The sequence below is a fragment of the Austrofundulus limnaeus genome, unplaced genomic scaffold, assembly GCF_001266775.1.
Source record: "Austrofundulus limnaeus strain Quisiro unplaced genomic scaffold, Austrofundulus_limnaeus-1.0 Scaffold72, whole genome shotgun sequence".
NCBI lineage: Eukaryota > Metazoa > Chordata > Actinopteri > Cyprinodontiformes > Rivulidae > Austrofundulus > Austrofundulus limnaeus.
In genome coordinates this window covers 1,300,774-1,313,602 of record NW_013952474.1, presented here as the reverse complement: position 1 = coordinate 1,313,602, position 12,829 = coordinate 1,300,774, and the positions used below count along the sequence as shown (strand labels likewise).

The 12,829-nt window shown below is 41.8% G+C and overlaps 2 protein-coding genes across 2 annotated transcripts in view; one reads left to right on the top strand and one right to left on the bottom strand.

Annotated features, from left to right (window-relative positions):
* Positions 1–9,431, top strand: part of LOC106519154 (rho GTPase-activating protein 20) — a gene marked incomplete at its 5' end in the record, with an annotated part of 15,160 nt that extends 5,729 nt beyond the window's left edge. Inside the window, 6 exon segments of the mRNA XM_014010700.1 lie at positions 1,783–1,947; positions 2,122–2,234; positions 3,775–3,967; positions 5,854–5,968; positions 7,269–8,065; positions 8,133–9,431. Of these exon segments, the coding sequence (XP_013866154.1) occupies positions 1,783–1,947; positions 2,122–2,234; positions 3,775–3,967; positions 5,854–5,968; positions 7,269–8,065; positions 8,133–8,705 (1,956 nt within the window).
* A 1,987-nt stretch (positions 9,432–11,418) lies between these two features.
* Positions 11,419–12,829, bottom strand: part of LOC106519153 (adrenodoxin) — a gene marked incomplete in the record, with an annotated part of 11,170 nt that continues 9,759 nt past the window's right edge. The window contains 1 exon segment of the mRNA XM_014010699.1: positions 11,419–11,875. Within this exon segment, the coding sequence (XP_013866153.1) occupies positions 11,767–11,875 (109 nt within the window).

The following is a 12,829-nucleotide window of genomic DNA, read 5'->3' as shown; positions in this document are numbered from 1 at the left end:
ATCAGCTTCAATGCCCCCACAACCCCCCAACATCACTATGTGATGAAACCGATCAAAGGAGCCCAAAAAAACTGATCCGAGTTGGCGGCAGAGGCTGTTTCAAGACTAAAGTGATCTAACAGAAGATTTCTATACCGATTAATGCTAAGATAATTTTTATTTTTCCAATTTAAAAGTATGGTTTCCAAGAAGGAGAAGTTAACATCATGTATGAACTGTCTTGTAGGACAGCTAAATTATTTTGAATTTGATGGCAACAACACGTCTGAAAAAAGAGTGAATCAGAAACAAACCAAAGGAAATTTGTGCTACTACTAACAAACTACTACTGCTAACACTGTTACTGCTAAAGCTACTACTCTAATGCTACTACTGGTAACACTGCTACTACTGTTAAAGCTAATACTGCTAGTAATCTCTGAGCTCAAAAGTTGAAAGTCAATGTTGGATGGTCGTGAGCTTCAGGGTCCTCAGGAGTCACTGCTTAAAAACAGCTGTGAGTCTTTTCTGGACATCACTGCSTGGACTGTAAACACAGTTCACCATGCCTTCCATTAATGCTGGTTAAAGCTCTATCACGCAAACAAGATGGACTGAGACAAAGTGAAGAACTGTTCTGTGGTCAGACGGATCTAAATCTGAAATTCTGTTTGGAAAATGTGTCCTCCATAAATGTGTCCTCCATACTGCAGATCCAGACTCTTATCAGCACCTAGTTCAAAATCTGCCTCTCTGATGATATAGGGGTGCATTAGCTCCTCTAGCACAGGCAGCTTACACACCACTTGAAAAAATTTAGTCTTTCATGATAAAAAAAAAAATTCAGGGACGACAATCCAGGATTGTTGAACAGCCAGAATCTTCCATCAGACCAGAATGGCACAACATTCTCCAAGACCTCCAGAACTGGTCTCATCAGTTCATCTAAAACCTCCAAATCTCTCAAATCCTCTAAAACCTCTAGAACTGGTCTCCTCAGACCACCTCGGACAAATTTAAACAAACATGTCGCTGTCTTCAAAGTCAAATTCACCTCATTCTATTAAAAAAAAGTTTACATTTTATATCATCAGATTAAACATTAAATTATGGGCGGCTGTGGCTGAGTGGTTAGGGGAGTCGTCCTCTAATGCGAGAGTTGGCAGTTCGATTACCTGTTATTCAGTCACATTTCAAAGTATTCCTGGGGACAACACTGAACCCCCGCTGCCTCTGGTGTGTGTCCCATCAGTGTATGAGTGTGATTTAAAGCACTGATTAGTCTCTATACATAGATTGTACAAGTTAGCTTTGTAGTGCGATCTAATTGTGGAATAATCTGGAGAATGATATTAAAAGTTCAGGATCAATGTACAAGTTTAGGAGAATGGTACAATCCAGTCTGTTGAAGAAATATGAAATGACATAATATGTATCCTTAAAAATGGTCTGAGAAAGAATAAATTTTTTTAATTAATTTTTTTCTGTTTTTTATTGTTTGAATTTTTTGATGGAAAAAGGCACAGATATTACAAGATTTTTTCTTCTTTCTGCTGCATTTCATTTTAATTTTCATTTGTATTTTTTTGTTTATTGAATTTGCTTTGCTTTTAAATGAAATGAGTGAATAAACTAAACTAATAGAGTGCTGAATGGGTAAATGAGGACATAGATTGTAGTGTGGAGCACTTTGAGTATCCTGGTTGAATAGAAGGTGTTATATAAGTACAGTCTGTTTACCATTAAAAATGCTGTTTAAATTCAGGTTTACAGATTATGTTTTTTCTCCCCCTTTAACTCCAGGACATGCTTGGGTTTCTGTATCACGAGGGCTCCTGGACCAGGGGGATCTTCCGTCGGCCAGCGGGAGCGCGRTCCGTCAGGGACCTGCGGGACTCTCTGGACTCCGGGGAGTCCCAGCTCCCACTCTCACGAGACCACATCTTCATCGTAGCCGGAGTCTTCAAGGTACTGTTGTTGCTCAACTTTATTGACCGACATCTGTAAGACCATTAATCTGCTGACCCACTCTGCAGCTGAATTAGCAGGACAAGCTGTTCACACGGGCTCATCAATGTAATCTGGATTATCATCTATTATCATCTGGAGGGATTACAGCTTCTGCACATCTCTCTCATACAGGACTTCCTGCGCAGCATCCCCGGCAGCCTGCTGGGCTGTGAGCTGTTTGAGGAATGGATGGACGTGTTGGAGGAAGAGGAGGAGGAAGAAGAACAGGTGCAGGACATAAAGAGGTACTTAGAGACTCAAATACAACCTCAACTTTAAAATAYGGTAAAATGTAAAATACAAATAGAAATCAGTGAACCTGATAAATCCATATTTTATCTTCAGTGGAACTACACGAACATTTCTTTAAACTGAGGATTTCAGGGATTTTCTGTGAAAAAAAATTCTGGCAGCAGTAAAAGCAGGTTGTAGTTCAGCATCATCTTGCTGAAATCTGCAAGACCTTCTCTGGAAAGGATGGCATCTGGATGTGAAGCAGATGTTCTAAAACTTTCCAGATTGTGCAGTAATGCACCCCCACACCATCAGAGAGGCAGGCTGATAGCAGTCTAGGAGATCAGTTCAGRAGGAATTGGAGGGAATGTTGTTCCATTCTGGTCTGATGGAGGATTGTAGCTGTTCAACAGTCAACACAACAATCGTGACATGCCAAATGTTTWCAACTGGCGTGTAAAATAACTGCACTAAAAGCACTAATGCACCCCTATACCATYACCATAGAGGCAGGYTTTTGAACTGTTTGCTGATAATGGGCTGAATGGTCTCTCTCAAGCTGGGTACACACCAAACGCRTTTGGAGCAGCCAAAGCAGCCAGTTTACATGCAAAGTCTATGGTGGCCGCGCATCTAGGAGCAGCGCAGAGTGTTGCGGCACGTTTTGGCAGTTCAGAGCAGTGCGCAAGGTAGCGGTAGGATGCGGCAGAGCGTTTTCCGTGCATGCGGCATGTCCAAAGCAGCGGCTTCTGGAGTCCAACAAATTGAACTTTGGCTGCTCGACACACAGCAGCAACCAATCGGGGGAGAATATTTTTTTCATGTGACGGTTTCATGAACCCGACACAGACGGACAGGAGCCTTTAGCTGAAATTGACAGTCTGCAGTTGGTGTTCTGGCTGGAGTTATCAGCACCGATGTGATGAGACAGCAGCTCGCTGACCTCGGGACAAAAAAAAAAGGTCCCTCAGCTCGCTGGAGTGGCGAAACTAAACCACCTCTAAATTATCTGGTGAATTAATTATCTGCTGTGCGCAACGTTCGCTTGCTCTTTAGTAAATAAAACAAAGCTATTTTATTTATTTTATCTTTATTTCAAACGTCAACAAACCGGAAAACGAAGAAAGACACTCCTCCCATTGCGCGTCTTCAGACGCGTTCGATGTGAATGGACAGCTGTTGACAAGCAGCCAAACGCATGCGGCAGGAAAATTTTGTCTGCTCCAAACACGTTTGGTGGGAACCCGGCTTCAGTATGCAGGATGTGGCGTCCAAACAGGATTTCAGATTCGGATCCACCTGACCACAAAATAGTTTTCCACTTTGCCGCATTCCCTTTTTTTTTTTTTTTGCACAGCAGAACTTTAAGCAGCATTTGTGGAAGACATCGGTGCACAAAGATTTGTTATACTGTGAATTTAAAAAAAGTGTTTATAAAATTGACAAATCGTCACAGTCATTTTTTWAAATTCACATTTTACGTCCCATCTGTTTTGGGTTTGTACGTTTCTTACTAGTTTTTATTTTGTTCTTGTTTTTATTCTGACWCAGGATGATTTGTCGCCTGGCCAAAGAGAACGCCCTGCTGCTCCGGTACTTACTGGCTCTGCTGCACGGCATCCAGAGCAACGCTCAGGAGAACCAGATGACCAGTTTTAATTTATCCGTCTGCATCGCTCCCAGCTTGCTTTGGCCTCCTGGCCTGCTGGGCAGCCCCGAGGTGGAGGGAGAGGGAACGAAAAAGGTCATTTGTATTTATATTACTTTACTAAGATCTTTAGGCCAGAGTTAGTTGTTTGTTATGATGAAGGTTCACAGCAGTTGCTGGTAAAAGTTTTGCAAACTACGGTTGTCTTTAAAAGAATGAATATTTAAAAATGTTCTGTACCTTGTTCAAACCTTGAATGATTAAATATTACTGTGGAAATTTATTTTTATTTTGTTTAAATTGTATTTATACAATTTAAACATTCTTTGTCTTTTTTAATTGACAAAAGGAAGATTAAGTTTGAAATAATAAAATAGAATAGTAATAAGTGATGAGAGTCAGGAGATATGGAAGCCCATTTCCGCCACCCTGATAAAAAATAAATAAAATTTGTATCTCATAATTATGACTTAGCTATCTCATTATTATGAGATACTATCTCATAATTATGAGATGGCTAAGTCATAATTATGAGATACAAGTTTTATTTTTTTATCAGGGTGGYRGAAATGGGCTTCCATAAGGAGAAGCTCAGGCTGCGTTAAACCTGAAAACATTTTTTTATATATTCTGGAGCTTTGTGTAAAAACGAGTCTATAAGGATGTCATCTTCAKACATGTCAACATTTCGGACATTTACCTACATAACAACCTTCAGAAATCCATAAATTTCATATAAAATGAGKACGGTAGTTCTTTCATAGTATACAACAGCAGCGTCTGCAGGGGAACAGGTACAGTCTAGTGGGAGGAGGGAACAGCATTTCCATACAGGCTCTGACATGTAAGGTAAATATGAAGCTGAGTTTTTGAAAACAATCTGTGAKATTTTCTCTATACGTCTGTATTCATGCAACACGGTGGAAAATCCTTGTAATTTATGGATAATCCATTCAACTTTACGTGTTGGCATCTGATCCCTGCAACTAAAATATATAATTCTYATAAGCTGTCTTTAAATATAGGTTTTCAAACAGTTTGTCTCCAAAATGAATCCTTTTGATTTTCTTTGAAATTGTTTGTTTTTCTCTGCCTGGAAATCCCTTCATATAATGTTTGGTGTCATTTTGAACGCCAGAGATTCCYCCTTTGGTCCGAGTTCATGATGACATCATTCCAAACCAATGAGAATTCAATTTTCAAAGCAACACTTACTTAACAAAATCACCAAATTCCAACAAATTACAGATCATTTGGAAACTTTAGAGATGAAGAATCTGAAATTCCTTTCAGGATCACTGGTGCCCACATCCAGCAGTCACAGTGTGAGGGGCGGGGGACACCCTGGACAGCAAGTCCATCACAGGGACAGAGACAAACAATCATTCATTCTCTCATTCACACCTAGGGACAATTTAGAGAATTATTCTAACAGTCCTGTTTTTGGTCTGTGGGAGGAAGCTGGAGTGCCCAGAGAAAACACACCTACATCCTACCCAGAAAGGCCCCCGGGCCGGGATTCAATCCAAGTGAGCCACATGCAGCAAATCTGAAATTATTAACTCATTATTACAAAGGTCTTTATTGTGACTGGTTATAAAACATGAATCACATAAAAGAGTGTCACTGCGTAATTATTGGATCCCTTACATTTTGCTAATTGTGATTTACTGCAACTTTTCCAAATCTCCAGCTTTTATCTGAGGCATGTCAACTTGTTTGAGGCTCAAAGGGTTTTTTTTTTTTAGAACAGTTTGACATTTTTATAWTTTGGGTCGAGAGCAGAAAGTCAAACAGTTCTAAAATTAAACTTTCTGAGCCTCTTAAACAAGTCAACATTCCAGAAAAGTGTCTAAACTTATGATTAATCTTCTTAATGTGGAACAGCTGCTTAGAAATGACGCAGAGTGAAAACAGGAAGTGGTACACACTGGTAGGGCTTCTGGCTGAYGGAGGTCCTCGTTCCTCTGGTGTCACGGCAGGTCTGTGAGCTGGTGAAGTTCATGATCGAGCGCAGCCCTCAGATCCTGGGAGAGGAGCCCTCGGTCCTGTTCGGAGGTCCCCCGAGGAGGCCGAGCAGCGATGAGACGGGTCCAGGTACAGCAGCAACACGACCCGGTTCAGACTGTCATCAAACATCAAATCTTTACCTCAAAGTTATACTCCACTAAAAGTATCTTCCAATAAGATTACGTTGGTAAAAGTTGTAGTCTTCGCTAAGAATATTACTTGAGTAAAATTCTTAAAGTATCTGATATTTATTGTACTTAAATATTGAAAGTAAATTTCTAATWCAAACTGTCCTTAAGTATTAGAAGGATAAGTACTGAGTAAAAGTTAGCAGTAAAAATTCCAAATTAACATTTATTGGGAGGTGACTTCCCTATAAAACATGTTTCTAAAGGCCATAATGACTAAAATGTTATGTTATAATGAAAACTTTGAGATGCACTGGGCTTCCTGTTTCAGCTGCATACATCTCTAATCTGTTCTGGAGTGTGACATGATTTGTGTCCTGTACAAACCAGTAGAGTTTCAGTATGGTATATATTTATACTACTCATCCAACCACAGTTAAATACACTATCCAGGACACAGCATATATCTGGACAGTTCTTCTTTTCTTTATGTTAACAATAACAAGCCAGAATAAAAACAAGCCTAAAAGAAACAGGAGTAATGACTTTCTACTTCRTACACATTTTAAAATAAGGAGTCGAAGTTACAGATAATTGTGATAAATGTGTTGAGAATGACTCTTGTCTACTAGTTTTTTTTTTAAGTGTTTTTCCGGACAGATCATGTAAATAAACCTGAATGTTTTAGGCTGTGTAGAAGAAGCATGACAGACACTGGTGTACCCACCACCGGGTACACTGGTGCAGCCAGGGGGAGATCAATGGTGGTCTTAACTACCACAGATTAATCTTTGGCCACCMCAATCATTTRTGGAAACTAGATTTTGAAGCAACATAAAAACTAGAAGTATAATTTCCTCAAAGGATCGGGGCGGCCCGTTCACATTTATAGGTATATTTGGCAGCGGCCATCTTGGATTCAAATGTRGCGACCCAGTTTTTGATAGGGATCCTTTCTTATATCTAGATGCATCCACACAACTAAATGGAAAGCAGTGCCATACTTATTTTTTGGCACATTTTTTTCAACCTATCAGCTCACAAGACTGACGGATGAATGGCTTTGCCACTTTGTTCTATGTTGGCCATCTTGAATCAGATAGATTCGTGGGATATTTTACCAATACAAAAACATGATCAACAGGTARTAAATATGAGGCGAGGTTTACTGGAAAACTGGAGTATTTCTAAGTATTTTTGTTGTTTTTATGGGTGATTAGATTAGTTTGACATAAAATAATGGATCTTTTTGTCTGTAGAGTCGTGGGTTTACCCTCTGACTGATTCGTCCTACGACAGCCTGGAGAACGAGTTGGACGCTATCAGTGGGGGGTCTCCAAGCTCCTGCAGCAAGAGACCTCTCCACTTCAAAGCTCTGCAGAGCAGCCTGGAGTCCATCCTCACCTTCAGCGACTACGACCAGGACGCTGATCCGGAGGCGCTCCGAACCAAAACCCATGGTCTGCCTGGCATCCGGATTCACCTCGCAGAGAGACGTAGGAGACCGAAGGTACGTGCCGAGGACACCTCCCCCACCCTGGACTCACTGTCCCTAGAGGGAGCACATCTGCAGCAGCAGCGGCGGCGGCGCTCCGAGCCAGCGATAGCGTACGCCGCCCGGTTCTGTCCACACATCTCGGGCAGCGCAGATGGACTTGCTGCGGGGGACGAAGGCAGCCAGACGCTCACTCAGACCCACACCAAGAAGGGATATCCATCAGCGGCTTTAGGGGCCAGCTTCTCAAGCCTGTCCTCTACCTCCCCCGCCCCCACCCGCTCCTCCCTGGACTCCCTGGACTCCCTCGGCACCGAGCAATCCGGGACCTTGACGACCGATCCACCCTGCATCCCTCCTCCGTCGCCCTTCGCCTCAGGCTCTGCTCGGACCCCCAGCGATCTCTCGAACCATTCTAAAGACTCTCCGGCCAAAGACCCTCACCACTGGGGGGCGATGAAGGGCTGCATGGGTCTACACCCAAACTCATGGCTGAAGAAAGACCGGAGGCTCTCGCTGACCCAGCAAGAAGGTCAGAACGTGGATGAAGATGACAAAACGGTGAGCGGACGTTTCTTTACTCATTTTAAAAAACCTAAACTTTTTATAAAAGTGTTTCTCCAAACAGGTAGGTACCGAGAAAGGGACTAAACCCAAACCCCACCGCAGAGGTTCAAAGGATGCAGGAGGGGTCAGCCAACATCCAAAACCGGAGTCCTCTCTGGACATCGTCAAGAGGCGTCCGGCGCAGAGTAACACCACCGAACAGAAGCAGCCGTCTCCGTCACCCTTCCACAAACACAGCGGGCCGTCTCTGTCCCTGTTCAGGCGGAGACAGACTCCACGTCCAGAGGACAGCAACGAGCGGCTCCACCAGCGCCGGGGCTCCGAGCCGGGGTGGCAGGTCGTAGACCGAGCCTCCGCCTTCACCCGGGCGAGGCTGCCCAGCGACCCAGGTCTAAAGCTGCCCGAGCCGGATCCACAGCGGGGCGCCACCGAAGCCGGTTTCTGCCTCTCCCCATGTGCCACCAAGGTGGTGAGGGACTACTTCTCCTCCCACCCCCGCAGCAGTCCTCAGAGCAGCCAGCAGGTGGTGTTGGCCGTGGCCGAGGGTCGCAGGGAGTGGCTGAAGAGGTGCAGCGATCCCAACCTGGACCCGGACTTGGAGCAGCTTCTGTTCTCCGAGGAGTCGTATGTCTGAGTGTGGAACACCTCAGAGCGCCAAACCTTCCATTTCATACACTCCTGATTCTGTGTTGCTGTGAACAAATATCATMTTACCTGTTGTACATGGCCTRAATGCAAGTGGATTCCTGCAGTTTTAAAAACATTTACTTGTATTTACTTAGTTATGTGGGATTTTATGAGAAAATATACACACGTTGAGTCAAAAGACCCAGGACACCTGTTTATTTCAGAAACAAGAGGGAAACTGAAGTTTCTGAATACTCCAGCAGTTAATGGGTGAGGGGGTCTATCTTTTGGCTATGTCCAGAACATGTTCTAAAAGCTGCTAAAGTGGATGAAGGACAAGTTGTTCCCAATGTGAAGGTGGTCATCATGCTTTTAAATCCTTCTTTTTCACGTCTAAATCATTCACTTATGGCCTATTAAAAATAAAACTGCAACGCTTTGGTCGACCTTGGTTGTCTCAGAAATTGATTGCTGCAATCAGATGTGCAATATCTCTTATGATTCAAAAGGTATCGACACACAAAGTTGCAACAACAACTGGGAACATTCTTTTTCACCAATTTAATATTTGTCTCTTTGTRATTACTACGATTAATGCTGTCGGGCAGGCTGACATACGGCTAACAATGCTCTCCTACTTCTTTGTCAAAGTCCTCCCTCCGTCTCAGATAGGGCTGCCACAAATGATTATTTTTATAGTTGACTAATCACCGATTATTTTTTCAGTCGACTAATCGGATCATACGTTAATTGAAAATAAAACATAGTTTCTCGCGCCAGAATGCAGCTGCTATTATATAACCATGGTAGATTTTAGCTATATGCTAACTAAAAATAATGGCTGTGGAAGGTAAGTTCTGCTCTGCAGATATTGTACAGGTTTCTCTTTCATTTTCTTAAAAAAGATCCCACACTTTTGAGCTCCGTTGTCAGGTAGCCATGATACCAGAGCCTGTCTGTATAATGTCTTGTGACGTCCACGGCCTACCCCAGTTACCACTACTGTGCATGTGTGTCAAGGACAGAAAGGCAGATGTGGCAGTGGAAGGTGTCAAAGCAGTTTGGAGAGAGAGAAAAAAGACTAATCGATTATTAAATTGGTCATCAACTATTTTAATAATCGATTAGTCGTCGACTAATCGTGGCAGCCCTAGTACCAGAGGGTTTTTGTTTGCCTCCATCTCTGCCTTTGAGCTTCCCTCTTCTGTCTATAAAGGTTCTGATCAGTCCATCTGCATCAGCTGCAGCTCCACGTTCTAAAAATGCCGCTTTGTTTTGGCTCAAAGAAACTAAGCTAAACCCTAACTACAGGATCCAAACACACAAAAAATACCATAAATCTCTCAAATCTCATTACTATCTCCTAATCTCTGAGATTGTAGTGTGAAGCGCTCTGAGTATCCTGGTTGGATAGAAAGGTGTCCAGTCCATTTACCATTCTTCTGTCAATTTATTTGGCGATGGTAAAATAACTTCAGGCCTCAATCAGAAAGAAGGTTGGAGGTTTTGTGGCTGCAGCTCACAGAGTCCAGGTAGGCTCCATAAAACAGTTACTCTGTTACTCTCCAGCTACTGTTGAACCCTGTGCACCTCCATCTGGTTTACTCACTGGTAAAATAATCAACAGGCAGTATGGGAGATGTACTTGCTGGGTTATAGCAGCTTATATTCAGACATATCTTTGAAGCTTTTGCGGGCCACATACAATTTAGTGATGGGCCACGTTTGGCCCATGGACCTTGACTTTGATACACGGTTTAGCAAATTAACTTTTTTTATATACAAACTTTGAAAACTGTTAGCTGGCTAGTTTCCACTAGGTTTGGACAACTTTAACTTTGCTAACAATTTTTTCCCCACTAAGCGTTATTATAAATGAAAGAATTACAAAAGTACAAAACAAAATACAACAGAGCCAGGAGGGACATAAGAATTGCAGGGAATCCCCAAAGTCTCAAACGTTATCGTAACAGGTTTATCAGTCCCACTAGTCCTCAGCTGAAAGAGACGAAGGTGGTTAGTGATTAGCCGTTAGTTTCTGCAAAAAAAAAAAAATATTTTTCACATTTAGTGTTTTAGCATTAGCAAAGCTATATTTTAATTTAGTGGATTATACATTAGTATGGCTAACTTTTTGGTTATGACTTTGCTGGAGTATTCAGAAATCTACCTTTTGTTTCTGAAATAAAAATGTGTAGAGATTTTTTCACTCACCCTTTATAATTGGCATTCAGCTAAAAAGGGATTATTTTAGGTGTAGCGCTCAGCTTGATGCAGTTTTCTTCCAAGGCTAACTGTTAGCTCATCCCTCCTGTCAGAGTCAAACCTTATGCTCAACTTGAGGTCGTTCAAGTCTACWGGTAGTATTCATCAGACACCTTACAGTAGCTGTTTGTTTGCTGGATGTTTTATTTCTTTTTAATGGAAATCAAGTTTCAGTTTTTAGCGTAGATACATTTTACACTTGCTGTCAAAAGAATTGAACTAAATCAAAATTCTAAAACCTAATTTACAATTTATAGGAAGTGTTTGTTGGAACAAACCTGCCAATATTCAAGCGCCTGTTGTTGCCTTTAATCATTTATTCATAGTCTAAAGACAGCTTTATTTTGAAAGAGCTGATACAAACAGGACGTTTTAGTGCTCATCTTTAGCAGATTGTCAGGTTTTAAAGTTTGTTTTTTTTTGCCTACCATGCAGCTTTAAAATGTGAGATTCAGCATGTTAGAAAGGTTTGTTTTTATTATTTGTATTTTTCTGTATGTACAATCACGATAAAACTGTTACACTGAGGGTTATATAGAAATAAAAATATACTGATACACATTTCGTGTTTTTTAATTTCTTTTAAATGTTTTGAACTTGAAGCTGTTTCTATTCTCCAACATTTTACTCAAATGTGGAGGAAATGTTTGAAACAACCAGATTCTAAACATTAGTTTATCATAAATACTAAACCGCTGCTTCATATTTTATTCTAGAACAAAAACAAACAAAAAAAAGAAACAGTTCAGTGGCAGACCCCGCCCCCTTCCCCCMACAGCCAGGTTCCTCCAGGTTCCTCCGGGTTAGGACGACCCGTCTTTGGTTTGTCGGATGTCTGCGACGCTCTCAGGAACCCTGACCACCATGCCGTCCAGAGACTTTGTCAGGCAGATCTGGCAACCCAGACGAGACCTGGAGCAGGAAATAAAAACCTGTTGACAAAGATCTGGGAACAGAGGTCTGGGTTTGTCTCATGGACCAGKTTCCTAAAAGTCTCATCTGGTTTGTGTACAACTTTCCCCTCTGTGGACCAGCCTGGAGCTCAGGACATCTAAAGATCTGGGCCCATATTTAACAAACTTCTTAGAGTGGATTTTTAGACTTAAGTGCTGAAAATTTCTTAGATTTACTCCTACTCTCAGACTTTAGTGTAAGTGCCAGTTATCAAAATAAGAATCACTCTTATTCTCAAGAAAAGTTCAGACTGATCCAGAGGACTCTTAAGTGGTTAAGAGTTTYCACTAGGGGTCTGAGATGAACTGAAGTCAGAGATTACAGCTGTCCTCCTCCACACCTGWSTGTTATTCTCAGTTATAAAGTGGAAAACAGGTTTAATCAGAAATATACAAAAGAAACAAAGGTTAAAAAATAAATAAATAATTAATTACAGTGGGACTGAACATTGAACGCTCCTCTTGGACCAAGCTGTTAATGACAGAGCGGGTTGTGTGCACATTGTCTGTGCGTGTCTGAGTGTAAAGCCGGTGTTGTCTGCAGACAGTGGCGAAAAGGAGAAGGGAGCAGCTCAACATTATCTCAGGCTCTGAGACATAAAATAACTTTAAAGCTGCTGAGTTGTTGATTTAAAAAACTTTTCGTCATTTACAGACAAAAAGTACAAGGTGACAACATTAGTCTGTTGAAAGTGAACTTATCATTTTCACAGTTGTATCTTGAYATTTCTCCAACAATATTCTTGAACATAAAATCTGAGGCAGTGATTGGTTCATGTCGAGTGTTTTTCCAACAACGTCATCCAGAATCAGCTTTGCAGCACAGCCAGGTGTCTCAAATCAGCTCTAATGCTGCGTTCACACCGAACGCGATTTCAGCGTCAAAATCGCAGCCAACGCTGAAGTTTGAAGC